Below are 22,615 nucleotides of genomic sequence, written 5' to 3' on the forward strand. Positions count from 1 at the left end.
CTTTAAGATGAGTAAAATTTCCATGGTGTTTCATGGAAGCATCATAAGACAAAATAGACAATGATTCAGAGAATAAGACAATAAAAAGAGATGTCTAAAAGCTTGGTTAGAGGTAGGTTTTCTGGAAAAGTAGAGTGGTTTGGGGAAGAAGCTTAAGGCTGTGAAGATTAATCAATTAAAATCTTAACCATCATAAATTGGGACAAGAAGAGAGAAAATTTAATGTGAAAAGCAATTAAAATTTCTTAGTCTATCAGCCAACAATTGATTTTATTTCCCGATAAACCTTTTTTAATGAGACCAAAAGATCATGAGGTTTGAAAGTTATTCCCAACCTAACAGCAGTGATATCTCAATGTTGCACTTTTGTAACACTGTGAATGATGATCATGTCGGCATGGACTGAAGGGTCTGTTTCCATGTTATACAACTCTGTAACTGTGTGAATTTTTAGTCATGTTTCACTTTATTACTCACTATGCAATGATTATTGATGGTCTGAAAATATTTTTGATATTGTCTTCAAAACCATAGTGAACGTGCTTATTGGTGGGATGAGCTATTGAATTATTATGTGTTTTTAGCTTTTTCCACTTTCACATTTTTTGTCGGATAAATTTTGATCTTAAAATTGGAAATTTGAGAAGCATTGGTATTCAGAAGAAATCTGATCTTCTCAAAGATAATTGGGGTAAGCAACAAACATTTTAATTAACTCACACCATGCCTTTTTGCATGGGTTTGGTCTCAGTGCAGCTGACCTATTTTCTGTTATCAACACCCGCCAATATACACTACTCTTCATCTATATTGCTTCTCTGATACCATCAGCACTCTCTTTGCCTTTTGCTCAGGGCCATCTGTTCTACGTTCCTCCTCTCTCCTTTTTCTACAGCGTAAAACCCATCAATTTGCCAGCTCCCTTCACTTCTGAAGAAAAGTCGAAGTTGACTCAAAATGTTTGCTTTCTTTCTGTCTTTACAGATGCTGCAAGACCTTACTAAGTTTCTCTAGTGTTTTCTGATTTTATTTCAGATCTCCAGCAACCATAACAATTTGATTTTATTTCTGTGACTTGGAACTCTGTTGCTGTTTCTTCATATCGCAGAATCAAAACTCTTGAACTCCTTCCTAACAGTGCTCTGGGTGGACCTATCCACCAAGGACTTCTGCTATTTAAGAAGGTAGCCCACCACTACCTTCTATAGGCAATTGAGATGGCCAATAGATGCTGATCTGGCCAGCAGTGCTCAATCCTATGCATGATTGTTGATAATGGTTTATGAGAGACTTAGTTCCTTAGAAAAAAATTAAACCTCTATTGTAGTTACTGAATTTAAAAAGAACTGTTTATAATTTGAAGTTTAAGATTGTGCATGTAACATTAAACTATACTGCAAGTATGGAATTAAGTAGATCCTTGATACATATAATCTCTCAGAAAGTTTGGAAATATCAAAAGCACTACAGCACTTCTAGATTTGGGTCCACTAAAAAACATCACTTATCCTCCAACCACTATTTACCACAATTTAAGTGCACCACATACACCTGTTACAAATGAAGATCACTATTATAAGGGTGCACCTTAGACTAAATAAGGGGAAACCAGTGGATGTGGAACATTTACATTTATATTTTCTAGTAAGTGTTTGCTAAGGTTCCACACAAGAGGTTATTAAACAAAATTACAGCCAATGATTTTGGGGAAATATACTATCATGGATTGAAAACTGGTTAATAGGCAGAAAGCAAAGAGTTGGAATAAATGAGTTATTTTCAGGTTAGTAAGCTGTGACTAATAAGGCACTGCATGGATCAGTACTTGTGCCCCAGCTATTCACAAACTGTATCAAAGATATGGGCATAGGGATAAGTGTAATATTGCCATGTTTGTTGATGACACAAAACTAGATGGAAGTGTGAGTTATGAAAAGGATGCAAAAATGCCTGAAGGGGATTTGGAGACGCCAAGTGAGCAGTTTACGAATGGAATATAATATGGGGATATGTGAGGTTGTCCACTTTGGTACAGAAAACTGAAAAACCTATCATTTAATAAATAGAGTGGCACAGTGGCTCAGTGGTCAGCACTGCTGTCACACAGCACCTGAGACTGTCTGGGTGGCTGTTGGTGTGGTGTTTGCACATTTTCCCTGTGTCTGCACAGGTTTCCTTTGGGTGCCCTGGCTTCCTCCCACTGTCCAAAGATGTGCAGATTATGTGGCTTGGCCATGCTAAATTGCCCATGATGTCCAAGGATGTGTAGGTTGGTTGGATTAGCCATGGGAAAAGCAGGATTGCAAGGATACGGTAGGGGTTGAGTGGGTGGAATGATCTTTGGACAGTCGGTGTAGGTATGGAGATATGGAGTAATGGATTTTCTTGCACAAAGCCTATCTCTTGAAGTTTTTAATTTCCGAGGCCAGCACTAGACACTGAGGATGCACCGACAATCACCACTGCTGCCGCCTCCTACCCCACTCTGCCCACCACTGACGCCGATGCAACTCCGCCCATAGCCGACGCCGATGTCACTCCGCCCACAGCCGATGCCGATGCCAATGTCGCACCCCCCACAGCCGCGCCGATGTGGCTCCGCCCACTGCCTCCACAGCCAGCAGCTCCCGAGGAGACAGCAGCACCCAGCCCTGCCAAGTCTTCACCATCCCCCCCAGACCTCCCCCTGACTGAGGATGAACGGTTAGTCCTCAGTAAAGGGCTCACCTTTATCCCCCTCCACCCACACGTCAACGAATACCGGTCATGCCTGGACGTTGAGCAGTTTTTCCTCCGCCTCCGTGCTTACTTCTTCAACCGTGAGCCTAACCTTTCCTCTGCTGACCCCCTCTCCCGCCTCCAGCACACCCCATCTTCCTGGACACCACCCCAAGGTCTCCTACCCTCTGTTGACCACTTCATCTCCAACTGCCGTCATGACATCAATCGCCTCAGCCTCTCCACCCCTCTCACCCACTCCAGCCTCTCCCCCGCAGAACGTGCAGCCCTCGGCTCCAATCCCAACCTCACCATAAAACCCACGGACAGGGGAAGCGCTGTTGTAGTATGGCGCGCGGAATTCTACATCGCCGAGACCAGGCGCCAACTCTCTGACACCACTTCCTACCGCCCCCTTGATCATGATCCCAACCCCACTACCAAATGATCTTCTCCCAAACTATCCACAACCTCATCACTTCAGGTGACCTCCCACCCACAGCCTCCAGCCTCATCGTTCCCCAACCTTTCGCCGCCTGCTTCTATCTCATTCCCAAAATCCATAAACCTGACTGCCCTGGTTGACCCATTGTCTCCACCTGCTCCTGCCCCACTGAACTTAACTCCACCTATCTGGACTCCATTTTCTCCCCCTTGGTCCAGGAACTCCCTACCTACGCCCATGACACCACCCACGCCCTCCACCTCCTCCATGACTTCCAATTCCCTGGTCCCCAACACATCTTTACCATGGATGTCCAGTCACTATACACCTGCATCCCCCATGCAGATGGCCTAAAGGCCCTCTACTTCTTCCTGTCCTGCAGGCCCAATCAGTCCCCCTCCACTGAGGCCCTCATCTGCTTATCCGAACTCATCCTCACCCTCAACAACTTCTCTTTCAATTCCTCCCACTTTCTACAGACAAAGCGGGTGGCCATGGGTGCCTGCCTCTTTGTAGGTTACATTGAACAATCCCTCTTCTGCACCTACACTGGCCCTAAATCCTACCTCTTCCTCCATTACATTGATGACTGTATTGGTGCCACCTCGTGCTCCCACGAGGAGCTCGAACAGTTCATCTACTTCACCAATACCTTTCACCTCAACCTTAAGTTCACCTGGACCATCTCTAATACCTCCGTCTCCCTCCTGGACCTCTCTGTCTCCATCTCCGGCAACCACCTAGAAACTGATACCCATTTCAAGCCCACCGACTCCCACAGCTACCTAGAATACACTTACTCCCACCTTCCTTCCTGCAAAAATGCCATCCCCTATTCCCAATTCCTTCGCCTCTGCCACATCTGCTCCCAGAATGAGACATTCCACTCCCGTAAATCTCAGATATCCTCGTTTTTCAAGGACCACAACAATCCGTGACCCCCCCACCTCAGTGGTCGAGAACGCCCTCGACCATGTCTCCTGCGTTTCCTGCAACTCATCCCTCACACACCTTCACCGCAATAACAACCAAAACAGAATCCCCCTCGTCCTCACGTACCACTCCACCAACCTCTGGACCCAATGCATCGTCCTCCGACACTTTCGCCATCTGCAATCTGACCCCACCACCAAAGACATTTTCCCCTTTCCCCCCTCACCTGCTTTCCGGAGGGACTACTCTCTCCGTGACTCCCTTGTCCGTTGTACACTCCCCTCCAGCGCCACTACACCCGGCTCTTTTCCCTGCAACCGCAGTAAGTGCCACACCTTCCCCTACACCTCCCCCTCACCCCCATCCCAGGCCTCAAGAAGACTTTCCACATCAAGCAGATATTCACCTGCACATCTGATAATGTGGTATACTGCATCTGCTGTTCCCGTTGTGGCCTCTTCTACATCGGGGAAACCAAGCGGAGGCTTGGGGACCGCTTTGCAGAACATCTACACTCGGTTTCACACTAAACAACTACACCTCCCAGTCGTGAACCATTTCAACTCCCCCTCACATTCCTTAGATGACATGTCCATCCTGGGCATCCTGCAGTGCCATAACGATGCTACCTGAAAGTTGCAGGAACAGCAACTCATACTCCACTTGGGAATCCTCCAGCCCAATGGTATCAATGTGGACTTTACAAACTTCAAAGTCTCCCCTCCCCCTACCGCATCCCAAAACTAGTCCAGCTCATCCCCACCTCCCTAATTTGCCCTTCCTCCCACCTATTCCCTCCTCCAACCTCAGGCCCCACCCCCATCATCTACCTACTAACCACATCCCACTCCCTTGACCTGTCTGTCCTCCCTGGACTGACATATCTCCTCCCTAACTCCCCACCTACACTCACCTTTACTGGCTCTATCCCTGCCTCTTTGACCAGTCTGTCTCCCTTCCACCTATCTCCTCCTCTATCCATCTCCTATCTGCCACCCCCTCTCTCCCTATTTATTTCAGAACCCCCTTCCCCTCCCCCATTTCTAAAGAAGGGTCTAGGCCCAAAACAGCAGCCTTCCTGCTCCTCTGATGCTGTTTGGCCAGCTGTGTTCATCCAGTTCTACACCTTGTTATCTCTATTTACATGTCACACCATTTGAAAGATTTTGAATCACATCATAAAAATACAATCTCATCAATCCCAACACCATTACTTTACAGCACTCAAGTCCTACAGAGAGAGTTTGCTTTCTATAACCAAAATGTTTAACTTTACAATTTCTTTTATTTCCTGATCTTGAAAGTTTGGTAGCCTCTTCCTTGATTAGTCTCGGAAATGAATTTAGACTTTCTCAATTTCAAGTAACTACTTAAAGGATCTAACCAAACGTTTTTGCAATGTAAAATTCAAACTAAAATCTTTAAACTGAGGGAAATTATTTCTCAATAGATCTAAATGATCTCCTTTCTTCAGGAGAAACTGTCTCACAAATCTAATTTCCATTGGGACCTCTGCAAATCAAAATCAAAATCAAAAGTTTGCAGGCTGTGCAGTTTTTCCCTAAACAAAGCCACGAGTCTGACCATTCTAACCAGGGAACAAGATCATGATCAACAATGTTTACCCATAAAAATCTTCCCAGGGCTAACACATTTCCATTTCCACCCCAGGAAGTAACTGTCTCATAATAGTTGTAAAAAATATCATAACTCCAGAAATACAGGAATGTTAGTCAAGAATTTGGAAGGTGATGGCATAGTTGTATTGTCACTGAATTGGCAATCCAGAGATCCAGGGGTCTCTGTATTGATTCCAACCACAGCAGATGGTATAATTTGAATTCAGTAAACATCCAAAATTAAAATTCTAGTGATTACAAATGCTGATTGTTGTAAAACTCATTTGGTTCACTAATGCCCTGCATGAAAAGGAAACCTGCATGAGACTCCAGATCCAATGCAATGTGTTGTCTAGCAGCTGTCCTCTGAAATGGTTGAGCAAGCCTCTCAGTTGTATCCACCACTAGTAAGTCTCAAGAAAAGGAATAAAAGCAGACAGAGCACCTAACATTGACTAAGGCACCAGAAACAGCAAACACAGCCCTGTTGACCCTGCAAAGTCCTCCTCACTTACATCAGGGGACTAATGCCAAAATTAAACAATGGAACGAAGCAGATTCACAACAAACAGATTGGATCTAAACTATTGCAATATTCAGTCATGAGTAATGGTGGACAGTTAAACAACTCACTGGAGGAGGAAGTTGTACACAAACTCCCATCCTCCATATGGCGGGAGCCTAGCTCAATAGTGCAAAATATAAAGCTGAAGCAATTGCAATAATCTTCAACCAGAAATGATGCATGGATTATCTGTCTCTGCCTCCTCCAGTGTTTCCCAGCATCACTGATGCCACATTTTGCCATATCCAGTTTTAATATCATGTTGCTGGTAATGGAGGGTTTGAGTTATAATGAGAGGCTGGATGCGCTAGGACTTTTTTCACTGGAGTGTAGGAGGTTGAGGGGTGACTTTATAGAGGTTTTTCAAAGCATGAGGGGTATAGTTAAGGTGACTGGGTAGGGGATTTCAAAACTAGGGGCCTTATTTTTAAGGTAAGAGGAAAAAGATTTACAAAATAACATTTGGGTAACTTTTTTACACAGAGTAGCTTGTGTGTGGAATGAATTTCCAGAGGGAAGTGGTGGATGCAGATACAGTTACAACATTTCAAAGGCATTTACACAAGTCGGTGAATAAGAAATGTTTGGAGGGATATGGACTAAGCACAGTTAGGTGGGATTAGTTTAGTTTGGAATTATGGTTTGCATGGACTGGTTGGACTGAAGGGTTTCTTTCCATGCTGTATGATTCTATAATAGTCACTCTCTCCTCACCCCTGAAATCAAGCTCTTTTTGTCCATGTTAGAACCATGTAATGGGATTAAGATCTAAGTGGCCTTGGCTGAACACAAATTGAACATCAGTGAGCAGGTTATTTGATTCACTCAAAGAAATTGCTGAAGACACTGGATATTACAACATTATGGCAATAGAGCTGAAGACTTGTGTTCCAGAACTTGCTGTGCCCAAGCCAAGCTGATCCAGTACAACACTGACATCCACCCAACAATGTGGAAAGTTGCACAGGTATTTCCTGTACACACAAAGCAGGACAAATTCAACCCAGCCAATTACCACTCCATTAGTCTACTTCTGGTCATCAGTAACGTGCTGGAAAGTATCATCAACAGTGCAATTTCAACCGCATTCACTTAGCAATAACCTGCTCACTTCCTTGCTATTAAGGATGGATTTGACAAAATGTGGCACCAAGGATCCCAAACCATAATGAAGCTGATGGAAGTCTGTTGGAAAACTCTCTGTTGGTTGGAGTTATGAATGGTACAAGAGAAGGTACGATTGTTTGAGGCTAGCCCTCTCAGCTTCTATATATCTGTAGAAGAGTTTGTCAGGGTAGTGTCCTAGGCCCAACCATCTTGAGCTGTTTCATCAATTGCTTTTCATCCATCATAAGATCAGAAATGGGGATGTTCACTCATGATTGCACAATGTTAGTACCATTTATGACTTCTCAGATACTGAAGCAATCCGTGTCAATTGCAGCATGGCCTGCACAATATCCAAGTTCAGGCTGACAATTGGCAAGCAACATTTGCATCACACAATAGTTTGGCAATGACCATATCCAACATGAGAGAATCCAGCTATCATTCCTTGACATCAAGTTGCAATACCATCTTTACTATTCTGGGAGTTACTATTGACTAGAAATTGAACTGGACTGGCCAGATAAATAGTATGGCTACAAGAGAAGGTCAGAGCCTAGGAGTCCTGCAAGAGCAATTCACCTACTGAATCCCCAAAACTTGTCCATCATCTACAAGGCACAAGTCACATATGTGACGGGATATCTCACGCTTGCCTGGACGAGTGCAGCTCCAACAACAATACTAAAGAAGTTGGGCACCATCCATGTCAAAGCATGCCACTTGATTGGCACCACATCAATAAACATTCACAGTTTTCACCACTGATGCCCAGTTGCAGCAGTGTACACCATTTCTCAGATGCATTACAGAAATTCAACAAGGCTCCTTAGGCAGCACTTTCCAAACTTGTGACTACTTCCATATGGATTGATGAGGGCAGCACAGAAACATGGCAACACCACCACCTGCAAGTCCCCCTCTAACCCACTGACCACCTAGCTTGAAAGTAAGTTCCTTCACTGTCATTGGGTCAATATTCTAAAATTCCCTGCCTAATGTCATTGTACCTACAAATGGACTGCAGTGGTTCAAGAAGGCAGCTCGTTACCACCTTCTCAAAGGTCACTAGTGGATAGGCAATAAATGCTGCTTCAGCCAGTATGTCCACACACCATTTAAAAAAGTAAACTCATACATTCAGACTATAACCTACACTGCACTAAAGCTCCAAGCTCTGAAATATATTAAAATATGTGAATCATACACCTTACATCCCAAATTGGAGTACAAAAAATTGGAGCCTTCAGCAGCTACACAATATGCTGGAATTATAAAAAACTTCTCCAGTTACAAATTTGTGAAACAAATACAATGTAATAGTTAGATTTCAGTTGATAAACGATGTCTTTCTCCTTCCACAGACATAACCACAAACAAGTTTACTGTTAAATATTCAACCATTCAGGAATGCCACTGTATGAGAGAACATATTTGGATGGAAAATTGCTTTAACAAATCAAACCTATGTACTCTCCATGCTTAAGTCTCCAGTACAATATATCTATCACTATTTCTGTTCGACCAGTTTCCTGTAGTCTGTTCAAAATGATTTGTTTTTTTCATGTTCAATCAAACAAACTTTCAAGTTAGAAGTAAGCATTTTCTAATCGTTCCATGTTTTACCTGTATTTTTGGCGCTTCAGGAAGGAATCACAAATGAAGTAATAGAATCCTGTAGTGATTAGGTAAACGTAGAAACAGGAAATAGGAGTGGGGAGTAAGCATTCAGCCCTTTGAACCTGCTCCACCATTGCATATGATTATGGCTGATCATCCAACTCAGTACCCTGTTTCCACTTTCACTCCATACTCTGATTTTTTTTAGCCCGAAGAACTATTCGTAACTGCTATAAATCATTCAATGTTTTGGCCTCATCCTGTGGCAGAAGATAGTTGAGAATTTTCCAAAATTAATGATGACATGCTGAGGGGTTTAATTTGTTTCGTACCGATGTTAGAAAGGTCGCAAATGGAAACAGTTCAAAAGACTATTTTCTGAGCAATCCTGCTTTTAGCTGGAATACAAAAAAATCAAGCCCTGTTGATTTTACCAGAAACAGTTTGAGTTTGTGGTTCTATTTGTAAAATCAGCAAGACATTGTATTTTAAACATGAAAAACATTGAGCTTGTATGATTAGAAGTTTCATTTTCTGTACAATTTATCTTTATTCTTTTAGGTGCAATACAGTGATATGCAGAACGGCAAAGAATGTATGACATACCTGACACTGTCACCTGTGCAAATAACTTTTCATGGCATTGGAAGCTCCATCGAAGCTAGCCGTGATCAGGTAACCAAAAATGTAACCTATATTAAAATTGATTTTATTGACGTTATCTTTCATTTCCATTTCCTAATGTGCCCATTTAGACAAAACAGGCAGGTTGGCAATCACAACCTGCAAGGCATCATCGTGTAGTCATGCCCTATGGAATGCTGAAGTGTGGAAACCTTGATATTTTTCATCCTTTTGATTACTTACCCTGACCAACAGTGTTAGAAAACATGGAGAGTCCACTATTAACAAAGACTGCAATTTAATTCTTGAACTCTCAATGCATTGTTCAGTAAAGGATAGGTTTTTCTTTGCCATTTGTCTGATTTAACTTTCTTTTAATAATTATGGCTGAAAGATTAATCTATTTAGCTGATCATAGCATACTAACAGGAATTTTGTATAAGTCATTACAGAGGAATTGGTGTATGCACGAAAGTGCTCGTTTACACCAGAGTTGGAAACATAGCAGAAATTGAAACTGAATTGAAATTTTACTATTCCTGAATTAATCACAATAAAGTACTATCAAGATAAAATCATTTTCATTTCACCATTTAGATAAGAGAACTAGATTCATTGTTGATTCTCACTGAAGCATGAAATTAACTCCATAGAAGATAGAGTCCACTGTGTTCATATGTTATTATTCTAAAGCTTCATATTCTGTTGAAGGTTTCTCATTACAGCTAATAGATTTATTATTCTATATTGTAAATGAGTAACAATTTTCATTATGATGATAAATGATTTGTTAAATATACCTGGCTTTTGAAATTAGTGTTGCATGAAGAATGCCTGAAATAAATTGGTGCCAGAAAGATTGGAAAATTGCCCCGTCCCCTCAAACCCCGTTCCAATAAAACAAAATAACTATTTACCTCCAGTCATGAGAGTGGACAATATAGATTTGTAATTGGCTTTTGATATCAGTCATCTCTGCACCAGAGATCTAATACTTTCAGGGAAGACAGACAAGGGCAATTACTCAAACATAATTAATGGTTTGTCCCTTCCCCTCCTAGCTCCCTCCGCCCAGCCTTCCAATTGCATGGTTAAAGACTAGAAAAGCTAATCATTAAATGTATAAGAAATAGGTTTGACAATTAGTTGCCTAAGATGAAATTAGTGATTACAGGGGCTGAAAATTCCTTTGGTTATTGGTCCAAATGTGTTCTTTTGAGGTGGTTTATGTTTGTTAAAATACCAGTCAGGATTAGTTAAAAATTAGAACAAAATTGTTTCGCTTTGGTAATCTTTTCCATTGTACTGTATCAAAACTTGTTAAATATAATAAAAAGGTTCTCAGGGAATATAAACATTTTGAGATTGTGAATTACTGAGAAGAATGGGAGAAAAGCAATAACTCTGTGACCGAATGACTAGATGGTAATGTTTTCAATGGTCTAGTACTTCACTCTGAGTATTGACAGTACATGGTACAGTAATGATGCAACTTGCTTTATGTGTTATTTGAAATATAGGTGTAGCTTCTAATGCTTGTAAGTCACTCATCAGTGACAAAATGTCTTTTCATAGAATAGTTCTGGTTAATTTGGCTGGATCTGGTATAGTCATGGACTCACGGAATACCTACAGAGCAGGAAAGGGCATTCAGCCATCAAGTCTGCACTAACCCTCTGGGGATCATCCCATCCCAGACCCCAGCCCTGTGCCTGTCAGTCAGCATTTACCTTGGCTAATCTACCTAGCCTGCACATCTAGGCACTACAGATAATTTAGCGTGGCCATTCCACCTAACCTCCATATCTTTGGACTGTGGGAGGAAACTGGACCACCAGAGGAAACCCATGCAGACACATGGAGAATGTGCAGACTCCACAAAGACAGCCACCCGAGGGTGGAATCGAACCCGAGTCCCTGTCGCCGTGAGGCAGCAGTGCTAACCACTGAGCCACCATGTCATCTAGTTGTTAGCTAAATTGGAAGCTGGAGGAAATGTTAATAAATGATTTGTCATCAGAATAGCTTCTGTAATTCTATGAAATGGATGCAACTAAATTAGTCATATCTATTTCATATACACTATATTATGTTCTATTTAGCTGATGTATTTCCATTCTGCAGAGATTTAAAAGCAATTTTTGAGAAAGTATCACTGATGCACTTAAGTACAGTCCAGCATAGTTTTCCCAGCTTTTTCCTCTGCTAAGAAAAACTCTCAATTTTTCTACTCGTCTTGATGGTGCATTGTTTGTTTTAACATCCTTCTTAAGTGATGGCTAAATAACAATGGTTTCATCTTTGTTTTGGAGCTTCATGAGAAAATTAACCACTTTTTTGTGTTAATATTTGGCCTCTTCAATGTTTAGATCTGATTTCCCCAAGCCACACATTAACAGTGGTTGAGATGACCGAAGAAAAAATTCCTCACAATCTTCTATGGTGCTATACTCAGTAAGACAGTAGTAATGGTACCATTTTTATCATATTTGCTGTGTGAAATTGTGGGTCCCATACACCATCGCATCGTTAAACCACTATGTCACATTTGTTCTTGCCTAGTTCCATTTATGACCAGTTCTTATTTGTCTCCCCCACTCTCCATCCCCCTAACCCCTATAACAATCAGGGAGCATTACACATGCTGAAGATTGGGATCTTCAATGTAGAATCAAAGCTGCACAATACAGTATATTTAACTGTATCTATCAATGGCATTTAAATGTTTTCCTTAAGCATTGTGTGGAAAACAAACAAAAATATTAGGTTCTTAAAGGTGTAAAATAATAAAGATATGTTTAGTAAAAGAAAGATTAAGTTTGTTGCTGGGGTATTGACACCTGTTTATTATCTGGACAATCACTGACAGTTCTGATTCATGACTGAGTGATTGCTGGACTGGTCTTCAAATGAACCCTGTGGAGAGCTCTTCTACCACCTACTGAATGCAGATTGTTTGAAGTTTCTTTTTAACATTTCTGAGACATTAGTGCAGCAGGACACCTCCAAAGGGGTTCTTAATGTCACTAAGTCTGCAGCTGTTGAAATCTTTATACTCTGGAACAAGCTTTCCTTTTCTTTAACATCTACATTTCCGTTAAAATTACTGGTAGTAACTTACTTCAGTCATGTAAAATTAATACAAAGTAAATCTGTTATGAGAGAAAAAGCTATTTTTATTGTGCATAACTCAGTAGTATAGTTTAGTATATTTTCCATAATTCACATTTCCAGAAGGAATGTTAATATACTAATTAAGGGTACAATTTCAGAGAAATTGTGGTACTCATCACTATCAGAAGGACTTGATGTACTCCTAGTATTAGGAACACAGTTGTTCGTTTCTATGTTGTGTATAGCCTGCATTTCAGAAATCTGAGTGCGGAAGTAGAAATTTAGGAAATATTATTTAAAAGCAGAGTAACTGACTAATAGAGATTATGCTTCCAACCAGGGAGGGGTAATGCTGGCAAATCTATAGGACTGGAGGATGGGGAGTGCTGGTTAACGTGGCAAGTCTGTGAGAGTGCTGGGAGTGGTCTGCCGAGTGTGCAATGTGCAAAGATTGATGATCCAGAAAATGGAGCGAACAGCATTCCAGATGCAGACAACCTAGACTGCAAGACAGCAGCTCAGCTATGAGATAGTCCCAGGATATTAGAGACAGTTGGTCACCCTGATTTAAAAGCTATTCAGTAATCAATGGTAGTTATTGCAGTCTGTCATCAGAGTGTCTCTACAGTGCAAAGCATCAGTGCTGATATGTTATTTATTTTGATTGTTGAGGGGAATCAAGGGTTACAGGGAGAAAGCGGAAGAATGGGATTGAAAAACTTATCACACATGATTGAATGACGGAGCAGCTTCACTTGGCTGAATGGCCTAACTTCTGATTCCATGTCTTACGGTCTTATTAAATTGCACACTCATGGAGTTTCTGACTTAGAGACACAGCTAGAAAATGCCTGACCAGTTTAACCTTCCAATGGTAAGGACCCTCCCCGAATATTTCTAACCCAGAGTTTCGGATGGAGATTCGGACTGGGGATTTGCCTGCATACATACCCTACTTATGTGTGGTTAGCTAATGTTAGCTCAACTGAGCAACACAACCTTTGACAACCACACTGACGTTTTCACCCTGATCTGATCCAACTAGCCCCCTCACACCACCAGACACCAACCCCAGCCTGACCTGAGGGCTTCCATCTGGAGGACCCCTCGTCTGCCCCTCCAACCAGACTGAATAACCCAGTAAGCCTCCTGACAATTCACTGCCCAACAGCTACCTCACTACTCTCCTGACCCAATTACCTACCTCACCCACCTATCCACCTAACATTTGCTCACCCACTCACCCATACATTGACCCACAATCATTCATTAAAAGACTTGAGACGTCTAATAGCCTACCTGAATGCTTCAGATATTGTTGTAAAAAGGGGTGTTCTTGCCTTTCCCTGATTTTCCTTTACTCACCAGACTTAGCCTGGTGAACATGTGCTACCCACATTTGCTGCAGCCAGGATCGGAAGACACAAATGGAAATATGTGGTATTATGCATGTATTGTACCATCAGAAGGTTGGCACACTATTTTTTGGTGTACCTGGTGCTGTTTTTGGTATAACCAGGGTTGCTTTTCTGATTTTATGATATTGGTAGAATGAGGGGCTTCGTCTCTCTAAGTACTGCAAAGTACTCCCAACAATATCACCATGAACAGATGCATCTACAACAGATAAAATAGAGAGGGTGAAATCCAGTAGATCTTTCTTACTTGGCTCCCTCACAAGCTGTCACAGGCTCAGCCTGGAACGTATGTTGTTCAGGACTCAACCAGCTCAGTCAGCAGAGGTGGTCTGAAGCCACACTTGGTGATGAGGATTAGATTTTCCCACCCAGAGTTTTCTCCAAGTCATGTCTAACATAGAGGAGGACTGATTTATCAGCTGAGGGAGGATGGTAGATGGTAATCACCTAGAGGTTTCCTTGCTTATGTTTGACTTGAAGCCTGTGGACCCTGTGTGACCTCTCAGCAGTCAATGTACAGGAGCATTACCTCTTTCAGAATGTTTTTTTCATTTTGACAGAGTCATACATCTTCCAGTCAGATGTAAATTTTCTGCCACGATAGTGTCTACTATCAATGTTGAGAATTCCCAGGGCCCCTTCCACCTGACTATATACCACTATATTGCCATTTCTGATGGGTATGTGCCGCTGATTCCCAGGAATGGTGATGAAGGAATCAGGGGTATTGAGCATTCTGAGGAAGGGTCACTGGACCCGAAATGTTAACTCTATTTTTTCTTCACAGATGCTGCCAGACCTGCCGGGCTTTTCCACCAACTTCTGTTTTTATTCCTGATTTGAGAACTGCACCCGCAGTTCTCTCAATTTTTAATATTCTGAGGACATGAGTTTGGATCAAAACTGATCTGATATTCCTCATGTCTATTTCCTTGCCTTTTCCCTGTGACCCTTGATTCTCCTACTGATCAAGAGTCTATAAGGACCCCACCCACAGCTCTCTGTAACAAGAAGTTCCAAAGACTGTCAACCCTCTGAGAGAAGAAATTCCTCCTCATTTCAGTCTGAAGTTGGCACCCCTTTATTCTGGGACAATGCCTCTGCTTCTGGACGTTCCCATGAGAAGAAACATCTCTCAGCATTTACCCTGTCAAGCCCCTTATGAATGCTTTATGTTTCAATCAGATCACCTGTCATTGTTCTAACTCCAGCAAGTGGAGTCCCAAGCTCTTCAGCCTTTGCTCCAAAGACAGTCCTTCCATACTCCTGGGTAACGTGTGTAGCACTCACTTTGCCAGACCATTATTGATTATCAGATTATTATTGAATCTCTTCTGATACTGAATCCAACATCTCCCTGTATGTGTCATTAATGTTCATCCATTCCTGACTGCTCTGGATGAGAGGTCTCCATCAGCCACCCACCAGAAAAAGCATTTGCCCATTCTCCATCACTGCTTCCCAGTCTGTATCAGGAAATCAAGGGCTGTCATATACTGGATTTCAAGATTCTGTCTCTCTCGATCGCATTTAAATTTGAGGCTTCTCAGCTTTTCCAGTGTTTGTTCAAAGTATAGATAGGTACAGAATGAACTGTAACACAGATTGTTTGTCATTAAATGGATGAATGCCTGAGATTTAATAACAGTTGATGAAATAATGCACTTAGTTTACATAATTGCGTTGAGTATATATGACTAGAGCTTCAGTAACAGCAGGAAATGGCATTCCATTCCATTCCCTGTTCCCACAGTGAAAACGCAACACTTCATATCTGAAGAGGCTCATATTTTCAAAAGGCAACAAAGAAGAGACAGTAAAAAATAAAAGGCAGGTCTGTCAATATAGGAAGAAGATAAGCAATACTGGACCTTTCAGATACAAAGCCTTTCCAACATTGGCTATATTCCAAAAAGAAAATTCTAAAAACAAATTCATCTGGAGTTATCCAGTGATGATTAGAATTGTAAGCCTTTGGATAGTTTATTTTTCGTTTCCCTGGCTTGCAGTGTTGAGGCCCATTATGTGACAATGCTGTGGCTTTAAGAGGTGTATTTTGTTCTTTCTTTTAATGGAGAAAGGTGAGACAATCTGCTGCAAAACCAGTATACTTGCACTGTGGACCTTTCCCTGCTGTTCCTCCTGTTCTGCCCTGCTGAAGACCTTTAAGACACAGGAACAGAAGTAAGCCATTCAGCCCACAATCTCTCTGTCATGCATTTGTCAAATCCCCTAAAATTCTCAAACAAAAACAGAAATTGCTGGAGAAACTCAGTAGGTCTGACAGCATCATAAGACAAGGCAGAGTTAATGTTTTGAGTCCAGTAATCCTTCTCTAGAACTCTCAGAATCTAATGTTTTTCAATAAAGCTGTCCTTTTTCGATTCAATCTCTCTGCATAAGATTATCATTCTATATCTGGTATCAGCTGAATGAGCCTTATATGAACTTCTTTTTTAAATTCACTTGTAGGACATGAATGTCACTGACTGGGCCAGCATTTATTGCCTGTCTCTAGATTCCGTTGAGAAGTAGTGGTAAGCTGTCATCTTGAACTGCTGCAGTCCATGTGCTGTAAGTTGACATACAATGCCCTTAGGGATGGAATTCCAGGATGTTGACTCAATGACAGTAAAGGAACAATGAAAGATTTCTAAGTCAGGATAGTGAGTGGCTTGGAGGGGAAATTGCAGCTGGTGGTGCTCCCATGTATCTTTTGCCATTGTCCTTCTTGTCAGAAGTCATCGCGGATTTGGAAGGTGCTGCCTAAGGACTTTTGGTAAAGTTCTGTGGTGAACCTTGCAGGTAGTACACACTGCTGCAAATGAGCGTTGATGATGGAATGAGTGGATGCTTGTGGATGTGATGCCTACCGAATGGCTGACTTGTCCTGGATTGTGTTAAGCTTCTTGAGTACTATTGCAATTGCACCCATTCAGGCCAGTGGGAAATATTCCATCACAATCCTGACTTGTGCCTTGTAGAAGGTAGATAGGCAATGGGGAGTCAGATGAGTTACTCACTGCAATATTCCTAGCATTTGACCTGTTCTTGTAGCCACTGTGTTCATCTAGTGAGCCTGTTTGAGTTTCTGGTCAATGGTAACTCCCAGGATGTGATAGTCAGGGATTCAATGATGGTAACAGCACTGAATATCGAAAGGCGGTGATTAGATTGTCTCTTATTGAAGTAATTGACTACTTGCTGTCTTATTTTGTGTCATCCATAAGCTTGACTATAGTACATTCATTTGTCTCTGTGGCATACTACTAGTTTCAGGTTGCCAACCTGAAAATTACATCCATCCCAACTTATAACAACTCAGCCTCCTATTAGTTAGCCGATCCTTTATCCATGCTAATATGCTACAGTACTTGCAACGACATAGGCTGTTATCATGTTAAGAACCCTAACGTGTGGTAACTTATCAAATGCCTTCAGAAAATCCAAATACATTACATTCTCTGCTTCCCCTTTATTCTGATTGTTACCTCCTCAAAGGATTCTGGTAAATTTGTCAGGGATAATTTCCCCTTCGTGAAGCCATACTGTCTCTGGTTGCTCCTGTCTATCTCCACCAATTGTTTTGCTTTGCTTTATAAATAGGGCCTCCTGTCAGCGTTCAATCAGATCTATCAAAAGGCTTCTGTCTGAATTGTGCAATTCTTTTTCTTTTTCAATTGTCAACACATTCACTGTGCATTTCTAGTGTTATTTACTGGCATTGGATAAAGGCACTATTAGATAAGAGTATTTAAAGGAATCTGGAATTAAGAATCTAATGATAACCATGCAAACATTGTGGATTGTTGGAAAAAACCCATCTGGTTCACTAAATGTCCTTTGACGAAGGAAGCTACCAACCTTACCAGACCCATTGCTCATAACTGCCATCTGCAATGTGCAATAAATGCTGGCCTAACCAGTGATGCCCTCATCCCATGAATAACTTCTAAAAAACTGACTTTTCTTTGTATACCTGGATGAATACATCATCCATGTGGGAAGAAAAAAGCTTTGTTTGGATGTAGGGGTTTACCTTAATGTAACACGTCAAAAACTAGAATTGAGTCTTTAGCTTTGTGGTAGAATTCCTACCTCTGAGTTGGAAGGTGCACAATTTGAACTCCACCACAGACCTTGTTAGCAAATAGAGCCTGGAGGTTTGGCTCTGAATTATGGGCTGACATCAGCAGGATAGCCTCACCTCTCACCTGATGGATGTGAGAAGCCCACCACCCTGCAACCCATTGTATGTGTTTGAGAGTCCTCTTGTAACCATCCTAATGCTGTTTGGTATAAAGGTTATTGACCTGGAAGGAGTCCCTTTACTTTGCAAGCTGTCAGACACATAATTAGCCTGTTTTCCAAGAGAACTTTGGAGATACAAAAACAGCAATTTAAAAAGCTCCATGTAATATTAAAAATGTCAATTTTTGTGAAAATGTTATTGTTAAAAAAAATTATGAGAAGTAAAAGTTACACACTTCTGTGATCACTGATATAGACGTCTTGCAGTGCATACTTAACAATGTTTGAACAGCGTTAGATTTGCTAATTAATGAGGTATACAATTTCAGAATATTTATTTTTTTATCTTCAGGCTCTATTGTCATATTGATATGTGAAAGCCGATGGAAAAACTAGCATTCTAACTGCTGGAAACACTGAGTCAGTGAGTAGGGTGAGCACAGCCTGTAATTAAGTTTGACTGTAACCTTAAAACAAAATCTTGATTGTAATGTTGTTCTAACCTGTGACTTGCTAACACCCAGGAAACAGCAGGGACACAAACTGGCAATTTGCGGAGGGCTGAGATGGACTTTTTCAGCTGGATTGTAAAATAAGTATTGTAGCAGTGCTTTAAATTTCACTTGACAAACACGAGAGAGAAATTAGCAGGGATAAGACAAAGAGAGAGATGACGTATTGGCAGTTAAAGAACAAAGATCAGTAGAATGATAGTTCTTATTTTAAAAGAACTGAAGTTGGAAGAGACTAATGTGTTTAGGCAGACATTGGATAAAAAGGTAAAATTACCTTTGCTTGATCAGTCCATTATAAGAGTTCTTACATCTGGTACTGCTCTACCCTATCGCCACTAATGCAATAGCTTTCTGTTTTCAATATTTTTTGTATCTTGCCAGTGGCCTGTTACTAATTAGCGACCCTACCACAGATTTCTTTGCATTAGGACCTTATTTAATACTAGATTGGCAAATAGACCCAGAACAAATTGTTCCTTTCCAGTATTTCTTACTTTTAAATCAAACGAATAATAAATGGATTATATTACCTAATATGGATCAGTTTAAACTATGCTCTGTAGTTAAACATTCCTTACAGGATGATATTGTGTAAATCAGGAGTCGGATTTCAGTGGGAGGCACAGGGTTGCACTGCACCCATTTGTCAACTTGATGGCACCTCCATAAGGTTGCATCAGGTTTTCTTTGAAGAGGAGAGGAAATGTTATGCAAGCCATTCACTGTCATTTACATCTACACCCACTCCCTTCATCCAGACCCTCAGATAATCCAAGGTACAATCCATACAATCAACCATGAAAAAATATGACAACTGTTTCAGCAAACATTCCTAATTTAAAATTGTTGAATACACTAAAAATGAGGGGGAGTAAAACAAATCAGTCTAATGTTTCTTATGAATTATTACAGTACACAGATCTCTTAAAAAATAATTGTATTTTTTCTTAGTACGAGTATCTAGACAAAGAAAAGAGCTTGCTTTTCAGGTGACAATTTAATCAGAACTTTCAGGTAATGGTTAAGAGGAGCAATCACTTTGATAATTAGTTTAGTCATTTTGGTTGGTAAAACAGTATGATATAATGTAGCAGATTTAAATGAACTATTTTATTATAACAATGATTTTAGATTATTGGCTCCCTGCAAATAATTACGTTGCTGCTCTGTAAGAAAAGTTAATGTAAAAATATGGATAGTTCAAAGCTTGGTTGCCTTGGAATGTATGAACACTTAGAAATCTGCAAAAGTTACAAAGTTAAATTACAAAGCAAAATAATTCTACGTTGTTAATTTGTCAGTTTTTTAAAAGTTGAATGATACTTTAGAATTTTCCCTCTTTAAGCTGTTAGTACTCGTTCTGCAAATTTCTGGACATAGTTTCTCTAGCATTCTTAAATTAACAAAATCTCGGTAATTAAATTGTGATATTTTGTGTGTACCATGTGAAAAGGTAAAATTGAGCTTTGTTGCTAACTTGAAGAGTAAGAACACAGCTTTAACTCAAAGAAAGACAAATTGCTGCTGTAACTCAGTAGGACTGGCTATATCTTTGAGAAGTAAAAGATCTCCTGGGAGTTCAGGGAGCTGACATGAAGAGTCACTAGATTTGAAATGTTAACCCAGCAATTGTTCTTACTGTTTCAGATCTCCAGCATCCACACTCTTAGTTGTATTACAGCTTTAATTCAACAGCATCGCCTATTCCACTATTTAGTTAAGAAAATGGTTTAAAAAAATGCTTTTGCTGACCATTGATTGGTGCACCATTTCACACCTTCCACTCATAGCTCCTGAGTTCTTACTCAATGGCTTTCAAATTTGATGAGTTTATTAGCCCACAGCAGGGATTCTCGTTTTGTCACTGTTAGAAGGAAGAAAATTGACATTGTCTATTGTGCACAGCTGCAGGAATCCATTTAATGGTACTAATGGCAGTTTTTAAAAAGAAAAATAAGCACCCCTTTTCCTGACTGTTGTTACAATACCACTATATTATGTTAAACTGTTGGAGGTTTTTTTCCCCAAGTGGAATGCAGAGGTTTGATGAGGAGATGGCCATTGATATGGTGTACATGGACTTCTAAAAGGCATTAAATCACGTGTCAGAGCAGACTTCTGCAGAAAGTCATGGGGTCATGGAACAAAAGGGACAATGGCAAAGTAGAAACAAAATAGTCTGACAAACAGGATTCAGTAGGCAGTAGTTTCTAGTTATTATTGGGCTGGAAGAAGGTCTGTAGTGGAGTTCCATACACGTCAGTGGTGGGACTCTTACTGTATAAATGATCTAGATTTTGGAATGCAGAGAATAATTTCCAAGTTTGCAGACAACACAAAACTTAGAAGAATTGATTACTGTGAGGAGGATGGTGTAGAACTTCAAAAAGGCATTGACACATTATTGTAGTGGGCGGATAGGTTGCAGATGAAGTTCAATGTACAACAAGCACAGAGAAGCTGAAGAGTTAAGCAGGTCTGGCAGCATCTGTGGAGAGAGAGACAGTTGATATTTTGAGTCTGGTATAACTCTTCTTCAGGAGAGGCTGGATTTCACCAGTATTCTGTTTGTTACAGATTTACAACCTTCACATTTTTATTTTTATTTGAAGTTCAATGTGGAAAAATGTGCAAAGTTGCATTTTGGTTCTAAGAACATGGAGAAACAGTATAAACTGAAGGTACTATTCTAACATAACTGCTGGAGTACAGATGCATATATTTACATAAATAATTAAAATCAGCAGAAAAGCTGAAGAGAGCTGTCAATAAAATACAAGTTGAAATAACTCCACAGAGACTGATAACCAGTCATTAAGTATTTTATATATCAAATATGTATATTTACATACTGGTCTGACTTCCTGATGAGTTCTCAAAGTGGGCAGAACCTCTGACACTCCTGTTTCTATCTGTCAGACAGGGCTTCCTGATTGGGGCTGTTAGTCTGATCCAGTCAGGGAGCTCATATTCTGTGAGGTCCATCCAACTGACCTCATTATAATCACTATATCCTTCCCCTCGAGTCTGAGAACATAGGCCTGTTCTTTCTCTTGTAGCCTTTCCTGGGGTGTATTTGTATTCGGTCTAGTCCCTCCAGCTCAACATTTGATATGGACAGCGAGTACTGGACTGTAGCCCGCTTCTTGCATCTGGAGCATCTTGGAAGAAATTCATCCCCCTCATCAGAAAGTAAAGGCATCAAGGCTGTGACACCTGCTGAAGCGGTCACCTCCACTCAGTTCGCAATAAACAACTGCACCTCCCAGTCGCGAACCATTTTAACTCACACTCCCATTCCCTAGACGACATTTCCATCATGGGCCTCCTGCAGTGCCACAATGATGCCACCCGAAGGTTGCAGGAACAGCAACTCATATTCCGCTTGGGAACCCTGCAGCCCAATGGTATCAATGTGGACTTCACAAGCTTCAAAATCTCCTCCTCCCCCACTGCATCCCAAAACCAGCCCAGCTCGTCCCCTCCCTCCACTGCATCAGAAAACCAACCCAGATCATCCCTGCCTCCCTAACCTGTTCTTCCTCTCACCCATCCCTTCCTCCCACCTCAAACTGCACCTCCATTTCCCACCTACCAACCTCATCCCGCCTCCTTGACCTGTCCGTCCTCCCCAGACTGACCTATCCCCTCCCCACCTATACTCTCCTCTCCACCTATCTTCTCCT

General features: G+C 41.1%; 1 protein-coding gene across 9 annotated transcripts in view; it reads left to right on the top strand.

Moving 5' to 3' along the window:
• stau2 (staufen double-stranded RNA binding protein 2) overlaps positions 1–22,615 on the top strand; it is a 320,197-nt gene that overhangs the window by 224,987 nt on the left and 72,595 nt on the right. For 7 of the 9 annotated variants that reach the window (XM_059645862.1, XM_059645861.1, XM_059645865.1 and 4 more), the window contains one exon: positions 9,569–9,682. In XM_059645862.1, coding sequence (XP_059501845.1) covers positions 9,569–9,682 — 114 coding nt within the window. Of the gene's footprint in view, positions 1–9,568; positions 9,683–18,766; positions 18,848–22,615 lie in introns of those variants that run through there. The other 2 variants (XR_007247362.2, XR_007247363.2) reach the window with 2 other exon arrangements.

The sequence above is a fragment of the Stegostoma tigrinum genome, chromosome 5 (assembly GCF_030684315.1).
Source record: "Stegostoma tigrinum isolate sSteTig4 chromosome 5, sSteTig4.hap1, whole genome shotgun sequence".
NCBI classification, from domain to species: Eukaryota; Metazoa; Chordata; class Chondrichthyes; order Orectolobiformes; family Stegostomatidae; genus Stegostoma; species Stegostoma tigrinum.